The sequence below is a fragment of the Lytechinus variegatus genome, chromosome 2, assembly GCF_018143015.1.
Source record: "Lytechinus variegatus isolate NC3 chromosome 2, Lvar_3.0, whole genome shotgun sequence".
NCBI classification, from domain to species: Eukaryota; Metazoa; Echinodermata; class Echinoidea; order Temnopleuroida; family Toxopneustidae; genus Lytechinus; species Lytechinus variegatus.
Genome location: NC_054741.1, coordinates 15,661,503 through 15,686,195, shown reverse-complemented (window position 1 = coordinate 15,686,195; position 24,693 = coordinate 15,661,503). Strand labels below are relative to the sequence as shown.

The window sequence follows — 24,693 nt, the reverse complement described above, 5'->3', positions numbered from 1 at the left end:
TTGATTGCTGTTTGCTTTCTAATTCAATCTATTCCAGCCAAATTCCCAGTAAAACCTCAAATATATAATTCATCAAATTCAGTCTTTCGAATATAATGTAATACAGTAGAATTATTACTACACCACTATAAAGCAATAATACAAATTTGTAGTTTTTTTTTCATTAGAAACACAGCTGCACAAAATTTCAAAGCAAGATAGTAGTACAAGGAATCATGGAATGTTGAATCAGAATAACCATTACAACTTTACAAAATATACCAAAATATTGATATTCACAAATACTTTTTACCTCTGGTTCAAGACAGGGGTATTGATCGGGGAGGGGGTGGGCTTGAAAAAATGTATTATACTTCGAAGCACACAGTGTGTTAAATATTTCTCACCCTTTTTTCACTTTTGCTCCCCCTTTTGGAAACATGGATCAACACGGCTCGCCCCTGGTCCAAGGTTTAAAGAGGTTGCATATTTCAAAACATTAAAAGAATAGGTTGCCAATTGCCCCAAGAAACATCTGTATAATTTTGAATTACATATAGTAATCAGGGCTCTGTAATGCAAAGGTTTGCAAAGATGAAAGAACCGCTCTGATTGGTCCCTGGTCAGTATTTTAAACCAAATGCGCGTGTAACATTATATTGAGCCCTGGTCGTTCATAAAATATGATAAATCTGCTTTTAATCATAACTGGACGGCTGAATATTGCAGTAACCACATCAACATATTTCTATATATTCATATTACAATAGTAACATGCTGAACTCTTTAAAAAGAATTTGAGAAAGTTACCAAGTATTTGGTTAAAAAAATAATGAATCAGGCACATTCGTTGGGTAAAATAGCAGGCAAAATATGTTCATGGACTATATACAGATTTAAAACTACAAGTATTTCAAAAAGTTCAAGGCTAAAAACTTTAAATCAATGCACAGTACAGAATGAATGTAAATAAAATCAACTCATAAATCGGATTTGGAGATAAACAAAAGCCGAGCACTTAAAATACACGAATTCAAATCTAACAAGTAACATCAAATACAAATTTTATACCTTTCCTTTTCAAAGCAATCATCACTAGTAAGATAAATACAATTCACTATAATTATTCTCAAATTTCCAGCAAGGATTTGAATCTACATAAAATATTTCTTAAAGTTCCTAATAATTACAGCAGGCAGCAGCCTCTTGATATACTAATAAACAAATAAAGATTTATAAATACTTTGAGCCTAATGCTGTTTCCACAAAATTCTAATAGAGGGTTACATGTACAATGAAAAGAGATTTGGTTATTGGCAGCCTCATAACTAACTTAAAATTCAATGCAAACTTTAAGGGCTTGTTGATAAAGGATTATATGTTCCTTCAACCCATGCTCACGAACACTTGAAAATGAAATTGCAATTGATATTTGAAGTTGCTTTTGAATTAATTTCAACTCGTTAAACAATTGGCCCCTGTTCAGCTCTTAACATGACCTTGGAGGGGGGGGGTGTTTCACAAATATTTAAGTATGACTTACGTCGCACTTAAATACCGATGCGTACATGATATGCAACGCTTGATCTTACTGATAGATACGCATTAGTGCACGTCCTCATGACACGATCTGACCAATGTGGTCAAGCCTTTCATACCGTTCACAACTCAGTATTTAAGTGAAACTCTAAAGCATACTTAAATCTTTGTGAACCCCCCCCTGGTGGGTGTTTCTTAAAGCTGTTCGAAAAGCTATGCACAACTTTAAGCACGACTGGAACACGATTTTTCATTAGGTCATAAAACCATTCTATAGGGATATCACATAGCACAAGAAAGGATCACCAGTCACGCGTAAAGTCATTCGTAACTTACGAACAGCTTTATGAAACATCCACCAGGAACCCGTAACATAAAACCTAGTGATTGATTGTAGGGCTAATTTCTCATGATTATTGCAACAAGTATTGTGTACTACGATCAATCGCAAACAGCAGCCCCAAGACCGGGCCCCAAGAACAATAGCCAAGCTTTATGTCATGGGCCCACATTACTCCCCCTCCCCATCAATCTGAAATGCAAGATATTTACATGAATGTACCTTCGACCACATCATAATAACATACCAAAGCTATCAATATTTCCATTTGCCTCGTTCTCTTTACAAGAAATCAGCCTAAGTACAAATTTGGGCAGTCTATCAATTAAGATTCAGGTGAATTAATAAAAAAAAGACAGTTTATACTGAATGCAGGCTTGAATAGAAAATTTCTTATTAAAAGAGTAGATCTGACTACATCTATCATACACTGTACATCACCAGATTGTACAAACGCGTGGAAGCAAAGAGCGGGTATAAATACAGAGTATAGCAAAAATATGCAAGATATGCAAGGTATGAAAGAAATGGTAACCAATAATATATATCTATATATACTGTATATATAAATTCTAAAACTTTGGTCACTAAAATGAGGTAAAAAACATCAATATATCAATAAATTTCATAAGTAATATATCTCCATTATCATCTCACAAGAATAACTGGAACATTTTAACAAAAATTTACTAACAGCAAAAACACCCCCAAAGAAAAACAACCAAACAAATAAAATATTACCACACAACAAAATTTTTAATATTAAAATTATTTTCAGAATAAAAAAAAAATGATTTCTACAAATAGAAATGTTGTGTGAAAAGGATAATTTTGTATACAAGATTATTCCTTTGGAAAATCTTTCCTCAAATTCTCTAATGTCTACTAGATCCCATGACTCTGCCCCCCTCTCTTACTGGACCAATGCCATACATTAAAATCATATATTAGCAAAGCTCTATAATATATATCTATATATACTGTATATATAAATTCTAAAACTTTGGTCACTAGTTTGAAAAAATGAGGTAAAAAACATCAATATATCAATAAATTTCATAGTAATATATCTCCATTATCATCTCACAAGAATAACTGGAACATTTTAACAAAAATTTACTAACAGCAAAAACACCCCCAAAGAAAAACAACCAAACAAATAAAATATTACCACACAACAAAATTTTTAATATTAAAATTATTTTCAGAATAAAAAAAAAATGATTTCTACAAATAGAAATGTTGTGTGAAAAGGATAATTTTGTATACAAGATTATTCCTTTGGAAAATCTTTCCTCAAATTCTCTAATGTCTACTAGATCCCATGACTCTGCCCCCCTCTCTTACTGGACCAATGCCATACATTAAAATCATATATTAGCAAAGCTCTAAAATATGAAGGACAGTCACAATCTTTTCCAGTGTACATGGTGAGAAAAAAAGAATATAAAAATCCATTTCCAAAACAGTTCAAGATCGATGGCATTGTACTTCTAATCATGTGATTCTTGTATTCTCTAGATGGCAAGCAGAATATCTTTATATGTAGCATCAAGGCAACAATGTATCAGGCATAAATCACATCATAATCTGAATTTACGTGCTATGATTGTTTCGTACAATTGACACAAAATTGTTCAATGTTTGCAGAAATCTCTGTCAGCAATGATAAAAAAATTCTTTCAACAGATGTCTGACTCTGACTGTAACTGAATACAAAGCAAGAAAATTATAAAATCAACCAGTGGTAAATACAGCCTGCCACAATTAAATAAAGTCATAGTCTTTGTTAAAAAAAATGCATAACAACTGCAAAAAAATAAAGAGGCAAGCAAACAAGAGTAGAACGGCAATTTTGAAAGCTAAATAATAATATATCCTGTAAATCATTACGCTTACTTATAAGGCCTAACACTTTCATGTTCTTTATCATATATGCATGTATAAGCACTCTACAATAATGCAGCGAACATAGCCTTATGGCTTTATTAGAGCATCTGCTAAATGCTGTACCTTTCAAATGAATAATTTGCTACATTTACCTCTACTGTGTTGAAACACAGCTTTACATAGATGAATTACTTGCTGAAGGAAATGAACACATTTATAAGCACATATTTATTTCACAAGCTATAGATACTATTCCTGATCTCAGCTTTGAATATTCTTCCATTTGAACTTTTTTCTTTCTGAAATGAATTAAACTAATTTGTTGTAGAATACATTTATTTGTGAGGTTTTTCTGGTCTACAAGGCACATTTTCCCCATGATTTCAACCACACAATAATAACATATATATATTTTAATCTATGATGAAGTCAGCCCATATGGTTCAGCAAATATCAGCTGTATATTCACATGTTTGCATATACTACAATTCAGCATATTTTCTTTTTCAAAATTAATGAAACTCAAAATATCTCACCTTAGTGGGGCAGTTTACCTCAAGACATTGTGTGATACTTGGTCTTTAACCAAATGGGCTTATTCCAGTTGGTCTCCTATCAATTTGGTAAGCTCTACACTTGGTCAGCTCTACATTTGGTCTATTTTCTACTTCGTATACAAATTATTTTTCACTCTGTCAAATGAATATCTTGTTCATTTATCTAATCATAGACACACCCATCAAGGTAAATGGACAAACTGATTAAACCTTGTGAATTTAGACCAAAAGGTAAGTAGATGAAGAAGGTCTAGACCAAGAGGTAAATATAACATTTGTAGGGGACAAGAGCTTTGTAATGTAGATCATCATATACACACCTTCTGCATTTATGCTCCTTCAAAGGCTGCATAACCCTGCATAACAGGGCTACTAACGCAAGCAAGCATGACAGCAAACACATTTAAAAAACATTGATTATGACCAAAAGGCTATGCATAATCACATCCCAAACAGACTTGCTATTAACTGGATGCTAACTGACCAATGAGATCTACATCTGAGGCTGCTGGATGCTCATTGGCTGGACAACCGTAGGGGGCGGCGGACCTCCACCTGCAGACGAAGTGGTTCCTCCCTGTGGAATACCCATAGAGGCATAGAGGGTGTCCGGGTCGTAGTAAGGGTACTGCGGTGCGTACGTCACACTGCCAAAAGCACCTTCCTTCCCTTCAATCTGTTGTGGCCCTCCAACTGCAGCCATGTACGTTGGAGGTGGAGGTAAAGCTGTAAAATTCAAATGAAGCATTAAATGGCTTAAACCCTACATAGAGAAGGACTTGTACTTTCATTCTCCTACATAGAGGACTTGTACTTTCATTCCTGCAAAAATCTAGAAAAAAATACCAATATTTTGACTATAGTAAACTGATACACCAATTCGGATGAAAGCCAATGATATGTGCCTATTCAAGTTTGTAGGGAGCTTGACTTCATTTGAGAAATTCTCTAAGAATGAACCATAAACACATCCAGGCAAAATCATAATACAGGCGATATACATTCTATTGTTAGTGTATCATAAATATACCATGGATGGGTTATGCATCCTATTTTGTATAACGTATACCACCAATGTATCACAAATAATCGTAAAGCTAATTTGCCCCACCGATCAGACAAAAATCATTCTTGTTCAGGTGACTTTGATTATTGATTATTAATAAGCTCTTGACCGTTGATCACAAGGTGAAGGGTTGAGACCACTCAGGTCTTTTGGCAAGACATCGATAGACATTTGCCACTCTTAAAGGTCAAGTCCACCTCAGAAAAATGTTGATTTGAATAAATAGAGAAAAATCAAACTAGCACAACACTGAAAATTTCATAAATATCGGATGTAAAATAAGAAAGTTATGACATTTTAAAGTGACATCCTTCACTCACTAATTCTTTTGCTTTTTATTGTTTGAATTATACAAAATTTATTTTTTATAGATTTGACAATAAGGGCCAACTTGACTGATCCATGTGGTATTTAACAATGCTAATTCCACATGTTCAGGGAGGAATTAATCATTGTATCACTTGATAATGAGGAGAAAATTAGCATATTGTATATTTTATATAATAGAACACAAAAAATAGTGAGTGGATGACGTCATCAGTGTCCTCATTGGCATACTGATCAGGATGTGCATATAACTGTTTTGAGAAATAAAGCGAAACTTTAAAATGTAATAACTTTCTTATGTCACATCCGATTTTTATGAAATTTTCAGTGTTGTATTCGTTGAATTTTTCTCTTTTTATCAAAAACACCTTTTTGTTGGGATGGACTTGTCCTTTATCCAAGGAAAATTAATCAAGCACACATTTCTTCCTTGAAATGCTACATAACACATTATGTTTATTATAGTAAAACCAGTTGGATACTTTTACTGAGTGCTATGCTAGGTGCATCACATCAGAAAGACATGGGCAAGACACAATACCACTAAGATTACCATTACTTTTACTACACCTTACCCTCATCATCAGAACGCCCTCCTGGTTGAGGATATCCTGATTTTTCTGGTGGGTGTGCTCCAGGCTGGCCTGGTGGTGGATACCCTTGTCCCAGTGCTGGTGCTCCAGGCTGGCCAGGTGGAGGATATCCAGATGGCCCATCACCTGGTGGAGGCATTCCTGGTTGTCCTGGTAGAGGATATCCCTGTTGTCCAGGTGGAGGAAATCCAGGCTGGCCTGGTGGAGGATACCCTTGTCCTGTTGGGGGTGCTCCAGGTTGTCCTGGAGGGGGATACCCCTGTCCCGGTGGCAGTGCTCCAGGTTGTCCAGGAGGAGGATATCCCTGTTGCCCCGGAGGTGGGAATCCCGGCTGACCCGCAGGAGCCATTCCAGGTTGGCCTGGTAATTGTTGTACTGGAAAAGGGTTCAGGGCAGGATCCTTAAGGGTGTGCGGGAAGGCTGGGATTGTACCAATAACTACTGGGAGCATCACATGGGCATCCATTGGTGTTCCAGAAACATCTCCCTCGATCTTCAATCAACAGAATGCAAGAGATGAAATTATACAAGACTTAGAACTCCTGCAACAATGTCTTTGTTTTTCATAAATTACAACTTCAGGAGGTGTAATTCAATTATCAGTTTTACCATTACCATCTATCAGTTTTATCAGTTCTGTTTGTTCAATTTCTACTTTTTTTTCCCTTGGTTTGATGATTCGTGACATTAATTTTTTTTACAGACACAATTAATTTCTTAGGTTTCCATGTAGCCCTTCCCTTTTTTGGCTGCTATGCTTCAAGCATGTATTTGCTTATATAGTTTGCCTCTGCATTTTACTCATTATATATATATATATTTTTAATGTATTCATGTCTTCAGTCACTACATATAAGATTGTCACTTGGTTATATACTTTATGCTATATTATGATTATGTTTCAAGCATTGTTAATTTGTTATGTATATTATTTCAATAAATGCAGAAAATCCTGCAAAAAAAAAAAAAAAAAAAGTAATAATGCTGTATTATTCAATAATCAATGCTTATCTTCTAATGGCAGAGAAAAGCATGCAGTACCAACTGAGCTGGCAGGTGTGTTGGCTCAGTTGGTAGAGCATCCGTCTCATATCTGGGATGTCGGGAGGTTCAAGCCACGGCCATATCAGATCAAAAGACATTAAACGATGGGAGTTGCTGCTATCCTTTTTGGCGTTCAACGATTTAGGTGATAGAGCTACACGTACGTCAAAGTGACGCTGCAAAGTGGCTGCCGGACCCATGATCAATTCGGCAAAAGAAGTTTTCGGAGTACTTCTATTTCAGATTTGATTTTGCTAGCCTATCTCCATGGGTGAGGTTAGCCCTAGCGATGTCTGTTAACCTCAACATGCCATCTTAAACAGAAAAATTAACTTGGGATGAAAATAATTTTCAACATCGTTTGCAAGTTTTATATTTGTGAACACCCCCACTTAAACTGACATGTGGGTCTGTTGTGCATTATGAGGCAGTGCACAAGATATCTCGAGATAATGTTAACCATCCATGTGTGAACTGAGGTAGGTTCTATTCCAAAATATCTAACTTCATTGATCCTAAACCTGGTTTCAGCCAAATCGAGCATCCGAAACAGCTGTATTTTGGCTCTGGACACTGTCATTCAAATTGTCAGACTTCACATCCAACGAATGTAGAGGGCAGCTACACATTTGCCGGCTTCGCCTAGTTTTTGTTGATATGGACTGAAGTTAAGACTGAAGTAAGCAACCAGAATTATGCAACACTGTCATTTAAAGCCGTTCCTGATGCTCGATGTGGTTGAAAATCAGGTTAAGGATCAATAAATTCGAACAATTAGTTTGATAACATCACAGGGTGTGAAAGTGCACCAGCACTTGCAAACATCAAGCTGAGTGAGGCCAGGCTTCTAGGTGCAGCTGCTGCGGCAGTGCAGTGGCTCTGAGTTCAGGGCCGATCCAGAACCCGGAACCTAATAGCCCAGGTTCAAGTCAGGTTTTCCTTCACCCCCCAACATACGGGGAGGGGAGGGGGGACTAATGGAGGCTACACCATCATCTAATACACAATCTTACCTCGACGTAATACTCCACTTGAATGTTGGGGCAGTTTTCATAGCGGCAGGGAGGAATAGGAGGGATCAGCATCTTGACTCTGTCATAGCTAACTGACCCCATGGCTTCGCATCCGTCAAGCTTCAGTTCAGCCATTGTCTTCACAGCTTTACGGTGGTGAGTTCTTCCGGTGCCATGACGCTGGGCAGAGAAATGCCCCCTCTGCAGGAAAATAAGGTATGTCAGAACAAAGAAAGTTTATAGAGAGAAAGTTAAAGAGCCTGCCCCTCAAATAGTGTATGATATAATTTATGATACAGAATAGTTACATGTATAACATTAATTCTACATTGAAGAGAGAAATAGCTTATGAAATCTGATTTTCAAGACAGCTCTTACTTATTCTTAGACTTAACAAGTGGAACGCCTCTGGCAGTTTGCCTGCATTACGCAGTTCAATATAGCAGCAGTGCTGTCTTTGAAAACAGCTAATGAATAATTTAAATTTATGATGACAATTCCATGCATAACCCCAACATTACCAAAGTTTGTTGACTCTAAATGACCTTTGACCTGGTCATGTGACTGAAACTCGCACAGGATATTCAAGGATGCTTGATTGCTCTTATGTTCAAGTTTCATGGACTAGATCAATAAATTTCAAAGTTATGGCAATTCCTCAAATACCCCCAACATGGCCAAAGTTCGTTGACCCTAACTGACCTTTGACCTTGGTCATGTGACCTGAAACTCACACATGATATTCATAGATACATGGTTACTCTTATGTCCAAGTTTCATGAACTAGATCCATAAACTTTTAAAGTTTTGACAGTTCCTCAAATAACCCCAGCATGGCCAAAGTTCTTTGACCCTTGGTGACCATTGACCCTGATCATGTGATCTGAAACTCAGGCAGGATCTTAAGTGATACACTATTACCCTTCTGTATAATTTTTATGAACTAGGTCTATATAGTTTTGAAGTTATGATAACATTTCAAAAACTTAACCTTGGTTAAGATTTCAATATTGATTCCCCCAACATGGTTTAAGTTCATTGACCCTATTACCTTGAACCTTGGTCATGTGACCTGAAACTCAGGTGAATGTTTAGTAAAACTTGAATACTCTTATGTCCAAGTTTCATGAACTAGGTCCATATACTTTTAAGTTATGATGACATTTCAAAAACTAAAGCTTGGTTAAGATTTCAATGTTGACAACGTCGCCGCCGTTGGAAAAGCGGCGCCTATAGTCTCGCTCTGCTATGCAGGCGTGACAAAAACTGGTTGAAACATGACCAAGAAGCATACGCAGCATAGTAAATTCATGAGGTCGACTGAGAATTTTGCCAATATCACAGCCTACTACAGTCCCTAAAAATTTGGGGCGACTATCTGTTCTGGAGATGTCTCAAGATTTGAAATAGACAATATTCAAGAATATTCAGACCATTCATATCCTACACACAATGAATAATGGTAAATATTAGAAAATACCACACAATGCTCTTTGCACAAAATAGCCCTTGAAAAGAAATAAAAAGCACACAGAATCAAGCAATCATCCAAATGTGAAACAAGCCCCTAAAAATACTTATCATCCCAAAAGGTGTGATATGACAACTCAAACAAAAATAAACACAAGGGGTCTGTTACATAAAAATTTTTACCTGAGAAAACTCCCATAAAAACTGAAAACTAAGGTTAGTCTGATTTCTGCCATTTACTTTAACACATAGCAAAAACTCCGGTAAAACAACCTGAGTTTTCTCAGGTAATAAGTTTTATGCAACGGGCCCAAGGTGAGGCTAAACAATTTTTTCTTCAGTTTGAGAGTGTTATCTAGCACTTCTGGGAAAACAATAACTTATACAAGTGGTACCTGCAAGAGTTATTAAAGATATGTCTATAAACCCACAGAAACACCAGTGAGTACACCATTACATGTATGTCATTTTTCCAGAATGTATATCACGAAAGGCATTTTCACACCAGCCCATGTACAAAAAAATCATGTGAATTACAAGAACTTGTTCAAGCCTAAAAACAGCTCTTGATTCCTATGCACTTTCACACCTGCCAGTCTAGATACACTCCTTGCAGTTTTAGGAAAAGGATTTTTCACAATGTCATGTGTATGTACAAGCATTTTCTATGACATGTACATTAGCTTCACTGTTGAAGTATTCTTTGTCAGAGCTCTGTATTTATTGGAGGGGGTAGGGAAATATTTCAAGTACTTGGCTATTGCTGTATTTGTATCACACCAAAGAAGTACCAATCATTCCTTCTTCTAGGGCCAGTGCATACATGTATATGCCTAATGGCTATTCCGCTGGCAAAGACATTAGTAGTATCTTACATTTATACATACATGTAATGCCCATTGAGAGGAATTTTTATCAAGATATTTTCAGACCAGGTGGGTGTTTCATAAAGCTGTTCGTAAGTTAAGAGCGACTTTAAGAACTACTGGTGATCCTTTCTTATGGCGAATGGTAAATTCATTAACGATGGCTTTGCCCGTAAGAAAGGATCACCAGTCGTTCTTAAAGTTGCTCTTAACTTACGAACAGCTTTATGAAACGGCCCCCAGTTTTTCTAGACTTGCCTGTTGTAGTTTTGCAGTAATGTCAATGATCCTCCTGGAACTGTTGTTATGAAGATCCAATGAAACAAAGATGTACTCTCCTGGGACGTACCCTCGCTTGTCTACTATTCCTTTCAGAATTATGGGTCCAGAAGCGCAGCACAGGCAACAAACCGTCTTCTCAACTTGGTGACTTGGTGGTACCTATTATGAATCACAAAGATAAAATATTAAAACAGGTGGGTGTTTCACAAAGCTGTTCATAAGTAAAGAGCGACTTTAAGAACGACTGGTGATCCTTTCTTGTGGTAGATAGTACATTATTTTGGCGATGGTTAAGCGCATAAGAAAGGTTCACCAGTCATTCTTAAAGTCGCTCTTACCTTACGAACAGCTTCATAAAACAGCCCCCTGGCCTGTATTTTGAAGACCTTGCATTTTTACTTGATAGGCCACTATAACTCTGTGATAAAATTACAAGAAGCCAAACAGCAATTTTTAAAACATTGCATGTGTCTTTATATGTTCAATGTTCTTTTATCACACAATGATGGAGAAAACTGATGACTTGTTCTTCCCAGACAGCTAGGAATGATTCGAGTATTATTAAGAGATGAGCTTATTAATCGAACCTGTACTGTTACAGATTTCTTTGATTTGATTTCAATTGGTGGGAAGTTGCGAAGCAGAGTTCCTATACAGTTGTTTCAATAGAAACATGAAAATAATCATGTAAGTACATGTATGTATAAGAACAAAATCTATTTAGACAAACTATCATGTCTTGACATAGATTTTTACATACTTTATAAAGAAACCAAACAAACAGGAAACATTTCCATCATGTGTTCATATCTACAGATTTCTACAAAAGTAGGAACTGTACATCGTGATGGAAGAAAATTCTTCTTTCTCCCCAAATGTAGGTACTGTCCCTAGAGCTAAGGCAGTGGTATTATATTGAATAGGCAAGCTACATGTATGATATTAATATTATTAATGTCCTGGGTACACAATAACACTGTTTTCCATCAATTCAATGTTCATGTGATTTTACACTCTCAACTTCCCTTATCACCGAGATGTTCTAGGGCTGGGTTTATTTTCCCCTCTAGAATGGCAATTGTCAATGCTACAAGATACAAACACTGTCAAAAAAATGATTAAAATCATTTTAAAGATAGTTTGTATGGTGGCTGGATCAGACCAAGGGCCTTTTCACACATGAATCTTGAATCATCATTGTGATTGATATTATACATGTAATTGTGTCTGTGGTTAGCGTTCATGATTCATCAACTTCTAGTTTGGTTTCACACATGCTAAATATTCGTCATGACATTAGCCTTATTTTTCACTGGAATCATCATTCAAATTACGATTTTTTGTAATAATAATTATTATACTTGCTTATATAGCGCCTAATACTTAACTTTGTCAGAAGTCTCTAAGTGCTCTACAGTATACATGTATGCAGCATAATTACCCTGGCTTTAGCAGTGCAGCTGTTACGCGCGCTGCGTTTCAAGGAATAAATTCCTGCCAGGTACCCATTTACCTCACCTGGGTTGAGTGCAGCACATTGTGGATCAATTTCTTGCTGAAGGAAATTACGCCGTGGTTGGGATTCGAACCCACGACCCTGTTTCAGAGTCCAGAGACTAATCCACTGGGCCACAACGCTCCACTGTGATGAAGGGCAGTTACATGTACAACCACACACAACAAAGCTCATTATGGAAATACAGTGTTCATGTGTATATACAATTTTGACAATTAATATGAGTTCAGTGAAATTAATTTTCAGGTACTTAAATACGTAATTGTTGATCTTACACTGGTATAAACATGAAGACAAGGAGGGGGGGGGTACTCTGGGCCATGCATCCTCCACCCCCCCAAAAAAAAAGAGGTCTACCACCGAGAAAAAAAGTAAGGGAAAGAAAAGAAGAAATACAATATTATCTTGCTAATCTTGCAACTGTATGTATATACTGTAAATTCTATAGATCTCTGCTCATACATGTAATAAGAGGATCAACATTTTCCCCACTCACTTGCGACTTTTCAGAAATTGTATATGATTACATATTTTGCTCCTCAAATTTAGGCTCATTATTCCACCAATGTCTTTAAAAAAAATTGACGACTGACAAAGTGGGCATATTGTTCACACCTTAAAAGCTCCTTTTGTGATGCTAATGTGAAGCAAAGCAATTATTGACCTTAATTTCCCACGCTAATTCTCCTTGAAAATAAATTACATGTAGGCTATTATAAAAATGTTTAATCTCACAATTAACAAAATCTCTATAGGAGAATTTTAGTATAATGTACAGCCCGGGATCTATTATACCTGTATTTGTTGTACTATAATTACATAGAGCAGGATGTAGCTGCCATTCATTAATAGAAAAAATCAATCAATATTTCAAATGAACTAGAAGTGCTAAGTGTGTACATAAGGTATAATCAGGGATATGGAACGCATATTAAAGAAAGGAGAGGGAGAGAGAGAGACAAAGGAAGGGGGAGGCAAGAAAGACCTATACTGGATAGAAATATGACAGAAAAATCCTCTTATCATGTTGTATACTATACAAACATCAGCCTGTATCAATAAAAACTAGAAATAGATCCTGGTTTTGCTAATAGGTGGCCTGGGTCTTTGTTGGCTAAATGACAAGGCAAATGAATTAAATATCTTCCTCAGCTCGGTGGTAGAGGAGGCTGATTACATGTACATGTAGGTCCCCCCCCCCCCCACTCCTCTTCATTTAGCTCTATACACTGTAAGAGACCCTTTTAACTTAACAGGCAATCTACCGGATGTGTAAATCATGAGTTAAAGGGATGGTCCAGGCTGAAAATATTCATATCTAAATAAAAAGAATAACATTCACAGAGCAAAATGCTGAAATTTTCATCAAATCAGATAACAAATTTATAACAAAGTTATTAAATTTTAAAGTTTATTAATATTTTGTGAAAACAGTTGTATATGCAAATTGTCATGAATATTCATTAGGTGGGCTGATGATGTCATACCCCCACTTTCTTTTTTTCTTATGTTATTACATGAAATCACATTTGTTTCATTTTTTCATACATGTGTAAATGATGTGTCTCAATGATGAAATATGTTACGGCAATAAATAACTAATGCTCTTAATCAGTTGTCAATCCACTTGTTTAGTTCTTGGTAGTAACATTTTGAACTAACCTAATTTCATATACTGTAATAACATACAAAAGAACAAGTGGGGATATCAGCCTACCTAATGAACATTCATGAAGACATGCCTAGAACTGTTTCACCGGAATAATGCAAATCTTTAAAATTCAATAATTTTGTATTTTTGTTACTGGTATTTGTTATCCAATTTTGATCAAATTTTCAGCTATTTGCTCTGTGAATATTACTCAAATTATTGAGACATAAATATCTTCAGCCTGGACCATCCCTTTAAATATGACAAAGTACACAACAATTGCAAAAAAAATTGCAATATTTGTCTTGGCAATGGGGATCGGAAGTTCACTAAAACATCCAGGATTTGGAATGCAGATATTTTTCATACATGTATCATCAAAGCTACTGATGGTCATTTTAGTGGTCAATATTTTATTTCAATGTTAGTCGATTATAGCCAGCAAAATACATGTTTATCGCTGATAACATGATGTATTGCAAAGTCTGACCTGCAATTCCATGAGAGAAGGTAAGGGGGAAACAAAGTAAGGCTATCATTGGTGCTTGTCCATAATCAAAAAGAGGCATTTGGGTACCAACTTATGAATCTCTGAGTTTAGCTAACAGCACAGCATTTTGGTCAATAAATAGATATTAACTTTTCATTACAGACAATATTTCAGTCACACCGTCATGTTACAGCAATATACATCAATATTATCATAAAAGTTAAAACCATTATCATATATTCAAAATATTTTCAATATCGAATAATTTTTATAATATCGAATTATTCCGCATCACTTGTCAAAGCAGCCCTCGCAGGATGGAGGGCAGTGAAATCTTTAATGAAAAACCATAACCACATCAAGGTAATATTGTAGGGGAAATTCAGGGCATCAAGGCACTTACATGTAAAATGGGCACTCGAGGCAATGTCAACTTCATCACCTTGGGTTAATGCAACCATGGATCAAACAATTTACTCCCTTGAACATTCTTTACTGTTTTCTCAAACGGAGAATTGTCACCCTAAAAAAATAATTTCAATGTAGTATTTCCAAGCTATTTTCTCCTACATTCAAATAAAGGAAAATGCTATATGCATCCTTATGATCCTTGGTATTAAACTATGTGTGCACTTGTTTAAAAATAATATAATAATATGATATAATCGTCGGGGCATTGGTAAAAAACAGCTTGTTGCTGATCTTTTGCAGAATATCTATTTCAATACATTAAAAAAAAACATAAAAGATACAAAAAATAAAAATACCGTGAAGGATTACCGTACATCGTATTTGCACATTTATCCAGAAATGGAAGAAAATGCTTACCAATACATTGTACTCATAATTCAGGTCCTTTACTGTGAAGATACTGAACAGCCTCTGAGTGTGATGGTCAAATTTCCATGGTCGATCAATGGTAATCTTGACATAGTACCTGACATACCCCCATGTACCTTCAAACGGCGGTGGCAGAGATATGTTTGGGATCTGGAAATGAAAGGGAAAACGATGTTCTCCCGTCGTCAAGGTGATTCGATCCGCAGTCTTGTTATCCTTACCTGGAAAGGAGAGCAGGGATTCATATTTTAGTCCTCTCAAAGGGGACCATCAAGAAATTCAGCAACGATTTTCATTCTCTTTTTTTTCTTCCATGTTCCTTCTACACCATTTGAAGAATCATTGGGAGGATTTAAGAACTGATTTAATGGGATTTCCAAAGCCCTTAAAGGCAACAGTGAGTCCACAGTAAATGTCCCTTTGAAAGCCATTAAAACCTCAAGTCCCGAGTAGATTGGTTGTATAATGATGTACCTTAGCAATTGTTACTATGCATTAGTATAATGCCAGTTAATTGGATGTACAGTAAGTGATCACAAGTACTTTCTATTGGTACTCTCCAGTGTACAATAATGTTGGGGTCATGGGTGGAGCGACTGGAGCCAATGGTGCGGTGGGGGGGGGGGGCATTACCCAGAGGTGTGAAAAAAATAATAAGAGGGGGAAAAAGAAAGAAAAGCATAAAAAAAGAGGTCTGGGCTGAGTAAACTCTATACCACCACATTTACATGTAGGTTGACCCCCCCCCCCATTAAAATATACTGGGGCTGACCCTGGTTGGAGTAAAGTAGTAGTGAAGATTCTGCATTGCCAAAGAGCAATTGCAGGAAAGGATTAAGCAAGATTCTTACTCACCCGCACCACGCAAAGTGATCTCCTGTCTGAAGTATTCATGATTGGTGGTGTAGCTGACTGTTCTCCGGTGGTCTCCGCTACCCTCAGACTCTGTCCAATGTGTGTAGGCCTTACCGACGCATTTGATTTGAATGCCTAATAAAGAAAAGAGGAATGAGCAGGGAACTGGTAACCATTGATGCATTTTCACTGAAAAATGTAGGGTTTTGTGAAAGAAATAGAACAGAATAACAGACATTCTAAAAATGCTCTGACAAAACATCTAGGTCTAGGCCTAAATGAAACAAACTTTGAATGTTTCAAGAACATTTGGAAAACGACCAATTGTCAGGCTCTGGGAACCAGTTCAGTTTCAGACTCTTGAGCTACATACTATAGCACAGTAAAATGTACTACTAGTGTATTTGGCCTAGTACAACTTGTCAATGTCCTTAATTTGCAATGGGCAGCATGCATTATATTGGGAGAATGACAAGTCATACTTATACTACTATCTGGCCCTGCTTAAAGGGGAAGTTCACCCTGACAAAAAGTTTGTTGTTAAAATAGCAGAAAAAATAATTAAAAATATTGCCGAAGGTTTGAGAAAAATTCATCAAAGAATTAAAAAGTTATTAAAATTTCAATTATTTGATTTGTGACGTCATATGCGAGCAGCATTCCTACGTAGCAAATGGTAAAAAATTAATGAAATCTAATTTTCTCAGAAAATTGAAAATGGTTTTTACTGTACCTTTTGTATATCAATAGACAAATCATTTCACACCCAATCATGAAAAGAAAACAAAATTAAGTCATCAGAACCATACAAAATTTGACATTTATGCATTTTATATTACATAACATATGGGGCAGCTGCTCGTTTATGACGTCACAAATCCAAAAATTTGAATTCTAATAACTTTCTTAATCTTTAGTGGATTTTCCTCAAACCTTCGGCAATATTTTTTATTATTTCTTCTGCTATTTTTACAACAAACTTTTCTTCAGGGTGAACTTCCCCTTTAAAAGTTAGCCGGCTAATTGCGGTAAGCACTAGCAGATGATTGAGGTGCTGAGACTATAGAGAAAACAAAGCTAATGCTGTATAAATCCTCTGGATGATTGAGAAATCTTTACATTAACCTGAGTTCACATTGTTTTTTGCAAGTTGCCATCTTGAATGATGTCATTATCCTTATAAACTTTATATCAGATTATAATTAGTATCGTTTGAATATCAAATTTGATGTTAGGCCTACTGCATAACTGTAATTATCATTTTTTTCCCCATATTCTAAATTAATAGATCTAAAAAATAAAAAGAACATTTGAGTTCAATATTGGGAAGAGGATAAAAATTGCAGATTTCCTGTGTCCCGTGGCAAGCTGGACTCAAAACTCTCCCATCCAGTACACTCTCTCCAGTGCTTGCCGTTGTCCAGGCCCGAGGATAAAGTCCACCCTAAACTGCGTGATGCGATTGTCGTCTATTAAAGCGTTTTGCCTTAGATCTACATGTACATGTACTAGGCCTACATGTACATGTAGGTCTACATCGTACGTAGCAGTTTTGCTCGTGCACGGGAGCAGATCGTATAATATAGATTTCAAGCAATATTGTTGACACCCTCTTTTTTGGTTGTCTACTTCATAAATAATTTTGGCTGCCATTCTGGGGGTGATTTTCTTTCCAAGAAAGTCAACATCGGGACAGTAGACTCTAACATAGTAACTTTTTAGACCTACTTCTGCACTTCTTAATCTTTTTGCTCATATGACACAACTTAAGATTCTTTACATACATGTAGATTTTAGATCAATGTACATGTACATGTACATGTAGGTAGTTTCTAGACTATAGCAATATCTAATGTTAGGTCTAGATACATCAAGACAGAAGATTCTACATGTATAGTGAGTGATTGTATTACCGACCGGCCTTGTATTACCGAACGCGCGCATCATATGCGTCAGAAAATAATCAAATACGCTCAAACCTTTGCAACTTCCTTCCAAAGGGAACTTAAATAGAAAAATTATCAAAAATTATCAAAAACACAATTTCGAAGTCTTTATATCCTCAAAACAATAAAATATGGTCAAAATAGCTCATCAGTGACTTTGTTGTTTTCCCAACTTTTCCCATAGAAAACGCACGTTCAGTAATACGATACCTTTTCAAGTGACCAAAATATTTCACTTGCGAAGAGGGGTCCGATTGGAAGCTGATGTTGTAAAAATAAAAAACAATTTCGGCAAAATTTCTGCATGTTTATATTTTGTAGGTATTTGTGTATTTATGGTGAAAGTTTGGTGAATTTTATTGGAATATGTGTTTGATATGATCAAATTCATGAAAAGTGTTCCGTAATACGATCCACTACCATACATGAAATCTGAATAGATCTAACATTACTAGATCTAGAATTAAGCCTAACGTTAACAAATTAAATGTTAGATCTACATGTAGATCTAGAGACAATCTACAAGCAGGTAGATCTAGATCTAACATTAGGCCCGAATCGAGCGACATGATTACACATGAGGCGAGCTCACACTAAGTACTACTGCCGTCGGTGAATGGGGATTGACAGTGAAATGTCAGATATTGTTCAAGAAATCCCCAGAAATTCCAGGGTTATTCCACTCATTCAACATGTTCAAAGAACAAGGTATCTTGTTCTCTGATAGTAGGATCTACTCCATGAGTGGCAAAATAAGGTTGGCAATGTTTGGCTTATTTTCTCTTTTTCTTTGGAACAAATGCTTAATTGCTTGACACTGTCAGATTCCATTACAGGCCAGCTGATTAATCATCATATAGATCTAACTTAGAATTAAAAGTAGAGATTGAAAATGAAAATTTTCTTGCCATATTACTTTCCACTAAAGTAAAAGAGGGCGTACACAAAAATATGCTAAAAATTCAATTTCTTGAGCACTCTGGTGAATACAACAATTATTCCCAAGTAACTAAAACTATAAAAAGTAACAGTTAAATCTAAAGAAAAATAAATTGCAACTGTAGCATTAGAGTTTAGACCAAAAGCTTTGATCTCTGTTATGTTGGTTGTTCCACTCAACTACGTTGGCTCCACTCACCAAATACAGAGACATAAGTTCTAGCTCGATCTGTACAGGGGACTCAATGGCCATACGTTTACATGTATTAAGTTCGGATAAAACAGGGACGTGAAGTTGAGTGAAAGCCGAAGTAAGTCTCTGTTTTTTCCCCTTTTAAGTTTATTTTTCCCCGTTTTGGTGCATTTCAGGACAATGAATTAATCTTTTTTGGTACAGTTCTTTTTATATATTTTTATGAAGTAAAGACAAAAATCGACGAGCCCTGACGGGGGATTTTGCATTGTAAATCCCCTAATGGTGGCTGCACGATAACGAGCTGTCTGTGTACAAGGAGAAATTATAGAAAGGAAAAAAAAAATTCTTTAAACAGACGGATGCCAGTTGTCTAGGCCTACTGTAGTGTAGCATGATTATAGGGGTCAGATGGAAACTAGTATTTTTGGCCACAAAATTGTTATTTTAATGATTTTTTTAAAGTGTGTGTTGTGTACTGCATTGGCCTACCATAGTACTACCTGTAGATTCCCCACAGGCAGGATGGTTGCAGTGAGCAAGTGAGTTATTTCAGAATCCTGTCTAGCAGTTGCACGGAACGATGAGACACTGAGTGACAGGGCCTTAATTAATAAAAACGGCGAATCGTTCCAGGCGAGTGTCGGGTCCCATGCCCGGTGCCTAGCACCCTACCCACCGATGGCGTTGCAGTGTTGAAATCTACTCACCGCGAATATCTCCCTTTTCTTCTGAGACAACTATCCTTGCTTCTCCTTGAACGACATCACCAGGTTTAAAGACTTCCTGATTACCTGCAAGAAGAACTTCGAACACCTGTAATTTCCCCATAGAGAATTATGTGGGATTATGACTAAAGCGGGATCATTCAATTCGTCTCACTGCGGCCGCAGTCGGTCGCTTTTCTGATACCGCTGCCGTTCGGATATCTATTCGAGCTGCATTATACCGAGCTGCGCTGAGAAAACGTAAACAAACGAGGCTAAATATAGACGTGATGTGAGTTCACTCCGAATCCACCCCTTTCGAATTTTTAGGATCGGGGGGGGGGGGGGGGGGGGGGACATGTCAAACCAATGCCGTATGAATTGCTTTACCCCCATAATATTAGCGACGACGAAAACAAAATGATACAAGAAGGAAAGAATTGGCAAGACTTTTAAATATGACAGTATTTTTGAACATGTAAAGAAAAATTGTTCGTTTAATATAGTGCATGGAATTTACGAACTAGCGGGGCTATTTCCTCTGGGATAACCTTTCGTTCTTTTTTGTAGTGACAAGCGGTTTATGTCAGTTTTTTGTTTGCTGCCTCATTTTTCGAATGACTACTTATGAATATTTTATATAGGCCTGTATATAGGGACTATGCCTTTTTATTTGTACTTATTGAATCATTCAAATCTTTTAAATAAACTAAACTGAAAAATAATCTAAAAAGATTAAATGTTTTGCTAATGATATACCACATAAATGTGCTTGCCCCCGTATGCCACGTCTGGACCTTCGATCAAATTTGTAACGCTATACTGATGTCAGATAAGAAGTGAAGAGTGCATGCAGTGGGGTGACTTCCTACTTGATATTCACTGTAACGGCGCAGGCGGCGCCATTATTTGGAGGGGTCGCTCGAAAGTTCCTTTCAATTTAATAAAGTAACACAGCTAAAACTTATCTTATTTGTTCCAAGCTTCTCTTTATTTTCTTACCCCCCCCCCCCCCCCTGTCTCTAGGCCTGTTAATAATTTATAGGAGTAAGAAACTCAATATGAAACAAAAAGTGGAAAGGCTTGTGACTCGTCCCTGAAAAGGAGAAGGGAGAAAAGAAGAAGAAGAAGAAGAAGCAGAAGAAGCAGGGGGAGGAGGGAGGGGGGGGGGGCTGAATTTGACCTCATAGCAACCACATTATAGAGAGGATTATTTTAATTGATCGGCATCTGAAGCGTTTCTGGTCTTGCTGTTTGATCTTCCATCAACTATCAGCAATCTATTTCAGTGATACAATTACTATGGTTTTTAATATTCTTCGCCTCATGAGGCTTATCGATCATATTAGTCTATTCTTAACGGGGCGGCGATCCTGTGGGCCTGGGGCACCGTGCCCCCCCCCCCACTCTTTGAAGTAGGCCTACTGAAAAAGTGCCCTTTTTACACAAGAAAAAAATGCACCCTCACGAACGTGTACTGTACACCTTTCACCAGCATGAGTAGGACCCGTTTTAAGTGTTACCACAAAGTGCCCTTTCTCGTATCAGTGCCCCTTTTTACCAAAGAAAAGTGTCCGTCATGAACGTGTTTTGTGCCCTTTCACCCGAGAATGACCCATTTTATGATAACGTTTTCCTGTGAAATACTTTTATATTTTACTACTTACAAGAATATCCTTAACTGCTTAAGTTTCATGAGTCATGTGAGTGCATGGGGGTAGATAAGCAGTAGTGTACAGATGGGGGGGGGGGCTTAGGGATTCTTCCCTCCCTCCCTCCAATATTTTTCACGACCAAGTAAATAAAAAGAAAAAAGGACAGAAAATGAAAGAGAGAAGGGCAAAATATGGTGTCATTCTCTGAATATTACATAAAAAACTATCACAACATTGGATTTCCGTTATAAACGTGTCAATTTTTTGCTCTCTCGCTTCGCTAGCTTGCAACTCATAAATTTTATGTGATACCCCATATCTAGTCCCCTCAAAACATTTGGCTCATTACGCCACTGTATCTCATTTTTGCTTTGATTTAGATAGAACCCTTTTCGAAAGAAAATGTGCCATTTTTTCCCTGTGCCCCCCTCACTTTCAACTGCGCTCTGCCGCCCCTGATTCCTACTCAGAAAATTTTACACGCTTACCTCTCTTTGACCAATCATTGTTTGTGATCTAATTTTAATCATGATGCATGTCCCATAATGAGCGGAAACGCCGAAATCTAACTTCCCCAAACCTCATGAACGGATACTTCATGCAGTATTTATTTCCTTTATCAATTACGACTCTCCTCGCAATATTCATGTAGGGGACAGTGGGGGTAAATAGGGCAACTATTTTATAATTCCAATTATCTTCTTAATGTAAAGCAGTAGAAACATGATTAGACATCTATTACTAGATCTAGAGTAGACCGACATTATCCAAAATGTGAGAACTAATTATCCTAATTTGCATACAAATGAGCCATAAACATTTTTGTTGGGTAGCCTTATTTGCCACACAGGAATGGGGCGAATGAGCTCGACGCCTGATTAAAACCTATTTTATCTTGCTGTATCCAAAGTTTGAAAAATAGTCAAATTGTTATATAATCATTTAGCATTTACTTGTAACTGAACATTATTTACATTTAGTTATTTACCAAAAAAACTTCACTTCGCTTCCATAGCTCGCAACTTCTCATAAATTTTACGTGATACCCCATATCTAGCCCCCAAAATATCTGGCTCATTGCGCTACTGTAGATAAGTTATTTTTTCTTTGTTTTAAGATAGTACTCTTTTCGAAAGAAAGGGTGCCCTTTTTCTTGTGCCAACCCCCCCCTCACTTCCAAATTTGCTCCGCCGCTCTGATCTACTATCTCTGGCCAATCGTTCTTTCTGGTCTAATTATAATCATGATGCATGTCCCATGATGAGCGGAAACACCAAAATCTAACTTCCCGCGTTTTCATAAGAGGACATTTCATCATGAACAATTTCATAGATGGACATTTTAGTGTTTATTTTCTTTATCAATGACTCTCTTTGCAATAATATTTTAACATGTAGGAAATGTGTACCATGTACATGATGTATATTTATCAATATAAAACATATAGGCCTACGTACAATAATTTCTCCCTATTTTTACTGCGTAACAGTGTATCAATAAACCATGAAATAAATATGATATACTGCTCCGTGATTGTTCTGTTTTTTTTCGTCATGACTATATCATTATGTAAATACTGTACCAGGAATTAGCCGCTGTCATTAAAAACAAACAGTCATTTAAATAATGAGTATGAGGATTGACGTATTAACATGATTAAGACGTCATCAGGAACAAACTAAGGTCTTTACTATTTAAGATAATAGTCTTAAATAGTAAAGACCTTTGTTCCTGATGACGTCTTAATAAACAATTTATTTTTTATGTGTGCTTTGATCGACTTTTACGGATGTTTACATATCATAATCGTACATGCTCTTATCCCAGGCTCGTATACGCATATTTACTTGATATAATAAATTATACATTTCAACTAATAGGGACTTTTCATTCGTTCGTTCTGTTCGTGTCCTTATCTAGTGCATGGCCCTGGGAAGCGGGTTGCTAAAGCACCTCCAAGATTTTCCCAGGGATGCTTCGTTTATTATTTTCCTTCAGTAGGCACCCTGAAATTTCTGGTGTGTAAAATTGGAGGAATGTCTGGAAAATGACCATCATTATTTGCTGACCCCTCCCCCACTTTTTTTCAATATTTGGGGGGACCGAAACGACTTGCATTTTGATTTTGTAGTGAAGCCTTTTTTTTCTTTGCTAGTCAAATTTACCCCCAACCAAAATAATCGTTCCCATTTTCCTGATCGAGTGTCCCTTTTATCTCGTTGTCTATTGTCCTTCCTTTTCCCTTCCCCTTCCTCTCCTGTCTAATTGGTATATGTATCATTCATGGCGGAGACCTCTTTGTAGGGGTGGATCCAGCCTTCGCCAAAAGGGGGCGGGGCGGATTTTTTTCAGCCATATTTTCCCCGATTGTACGCTGGAAGATAATTTTTGTTTGTTTCTTTGAAAGATCCCTTTTTGATCAGAACAAAAAAAAAATTCTGCTAGCGATTTGCGCTCGCAATTATTAATTAGTTGGATACACATCTCGGTTAGGATCACAAATATTGCCCAGAATGTTTAAATTTTAGGACAAAAAACATGAAATGAAAAATAAGATGAGTTTCTTTATTTCCTTTAGTTAGTTCTTAAAAAATATATTTCAATTATATTCTTAAAATTTTCTTTCTATGGCCTAGTGCCCCTGGCTGCGGACATGCATTATAATATTCCTGTCTATGAATATGCAGTCAACAAAGGCAATTAGACCGATTCCAAATGGCGAGACGACAGCAGACTGGTCATCATGCTGCAGTGAGCGTAAATATTGGGATACTATTCATTAAATAACAGATTTGTGCAATTATCGATTTACCAAAGCAAAGGAAACCCTAAGAATATGAAACTAAAAGTGAAATTCACTCGCCTAGCTTTGATCCGCCATACGTGATGAGCCAAAATTATTTACAGGGTTAGATATGGCGTATGGGGCAAAAAT

At 36.7% G+C, this 24,693-nt stretch overlaps 1 protein-coding gene across 1 annotated transcript; it reads right to left on the bottom strand.

Moving 5' to 3' along the window:
- Window positions 1-1,565: 1,565 nt before the first annotated feature.
- Window positions 1,566-20,320, bottom strand: LOC121407421 (arrestin domain-containing protein 3-like). The gene is made up of 7 exons (XM_041598487.1): window positions 20,107-20,320; window positions 16,319-16,453; window positions 15,452-15,684; window positions 10,943-11,125; window positions 8,349-8,549; window positions 6,274-6,784; window positions 1,566-5,031 (listed from the first exon to the last, which is right to left on the bottom strand). The coding sequence occupies exons 1-7, from the start codon at window positions 20,225-20,227 to the stop codon at window positions 4,799-4,801; spliced, it is 1,617 nt and encodes a 538-aa protein (XP_041454421.1). The 5' UTR covers window positions 20,228-20,320; the 3' UTR covers window positions 1,566-4,798.
- Between the last annotated feature and the right edge of the window lie 4,373 nt (window positions 20,321-24,693).

Coding starts and splice junctions, on each gene's coding strand:
- LOC121407421 (XM_041598487.1), bottom strand. CDS start 20,227: ATGGGGAAATTACAGGTGTTCGAAGTTCTTCTTGCAGGTAATCAGGAA. Junction 16,454..20,106: donor AGAAAAGGGAGATATTCGCG/GTGAGTAGATTT, acceptor TTTCTTTATTAG/GCATTCAAATCAAATGCGTC. Junction 15,685..16,318: donor GATCACTTTGCGTGGTGCGG/GTGAGTAAGAAT, acceptor TCTCCTTTCCAG/GTAAGGATAACAAGACTGCG.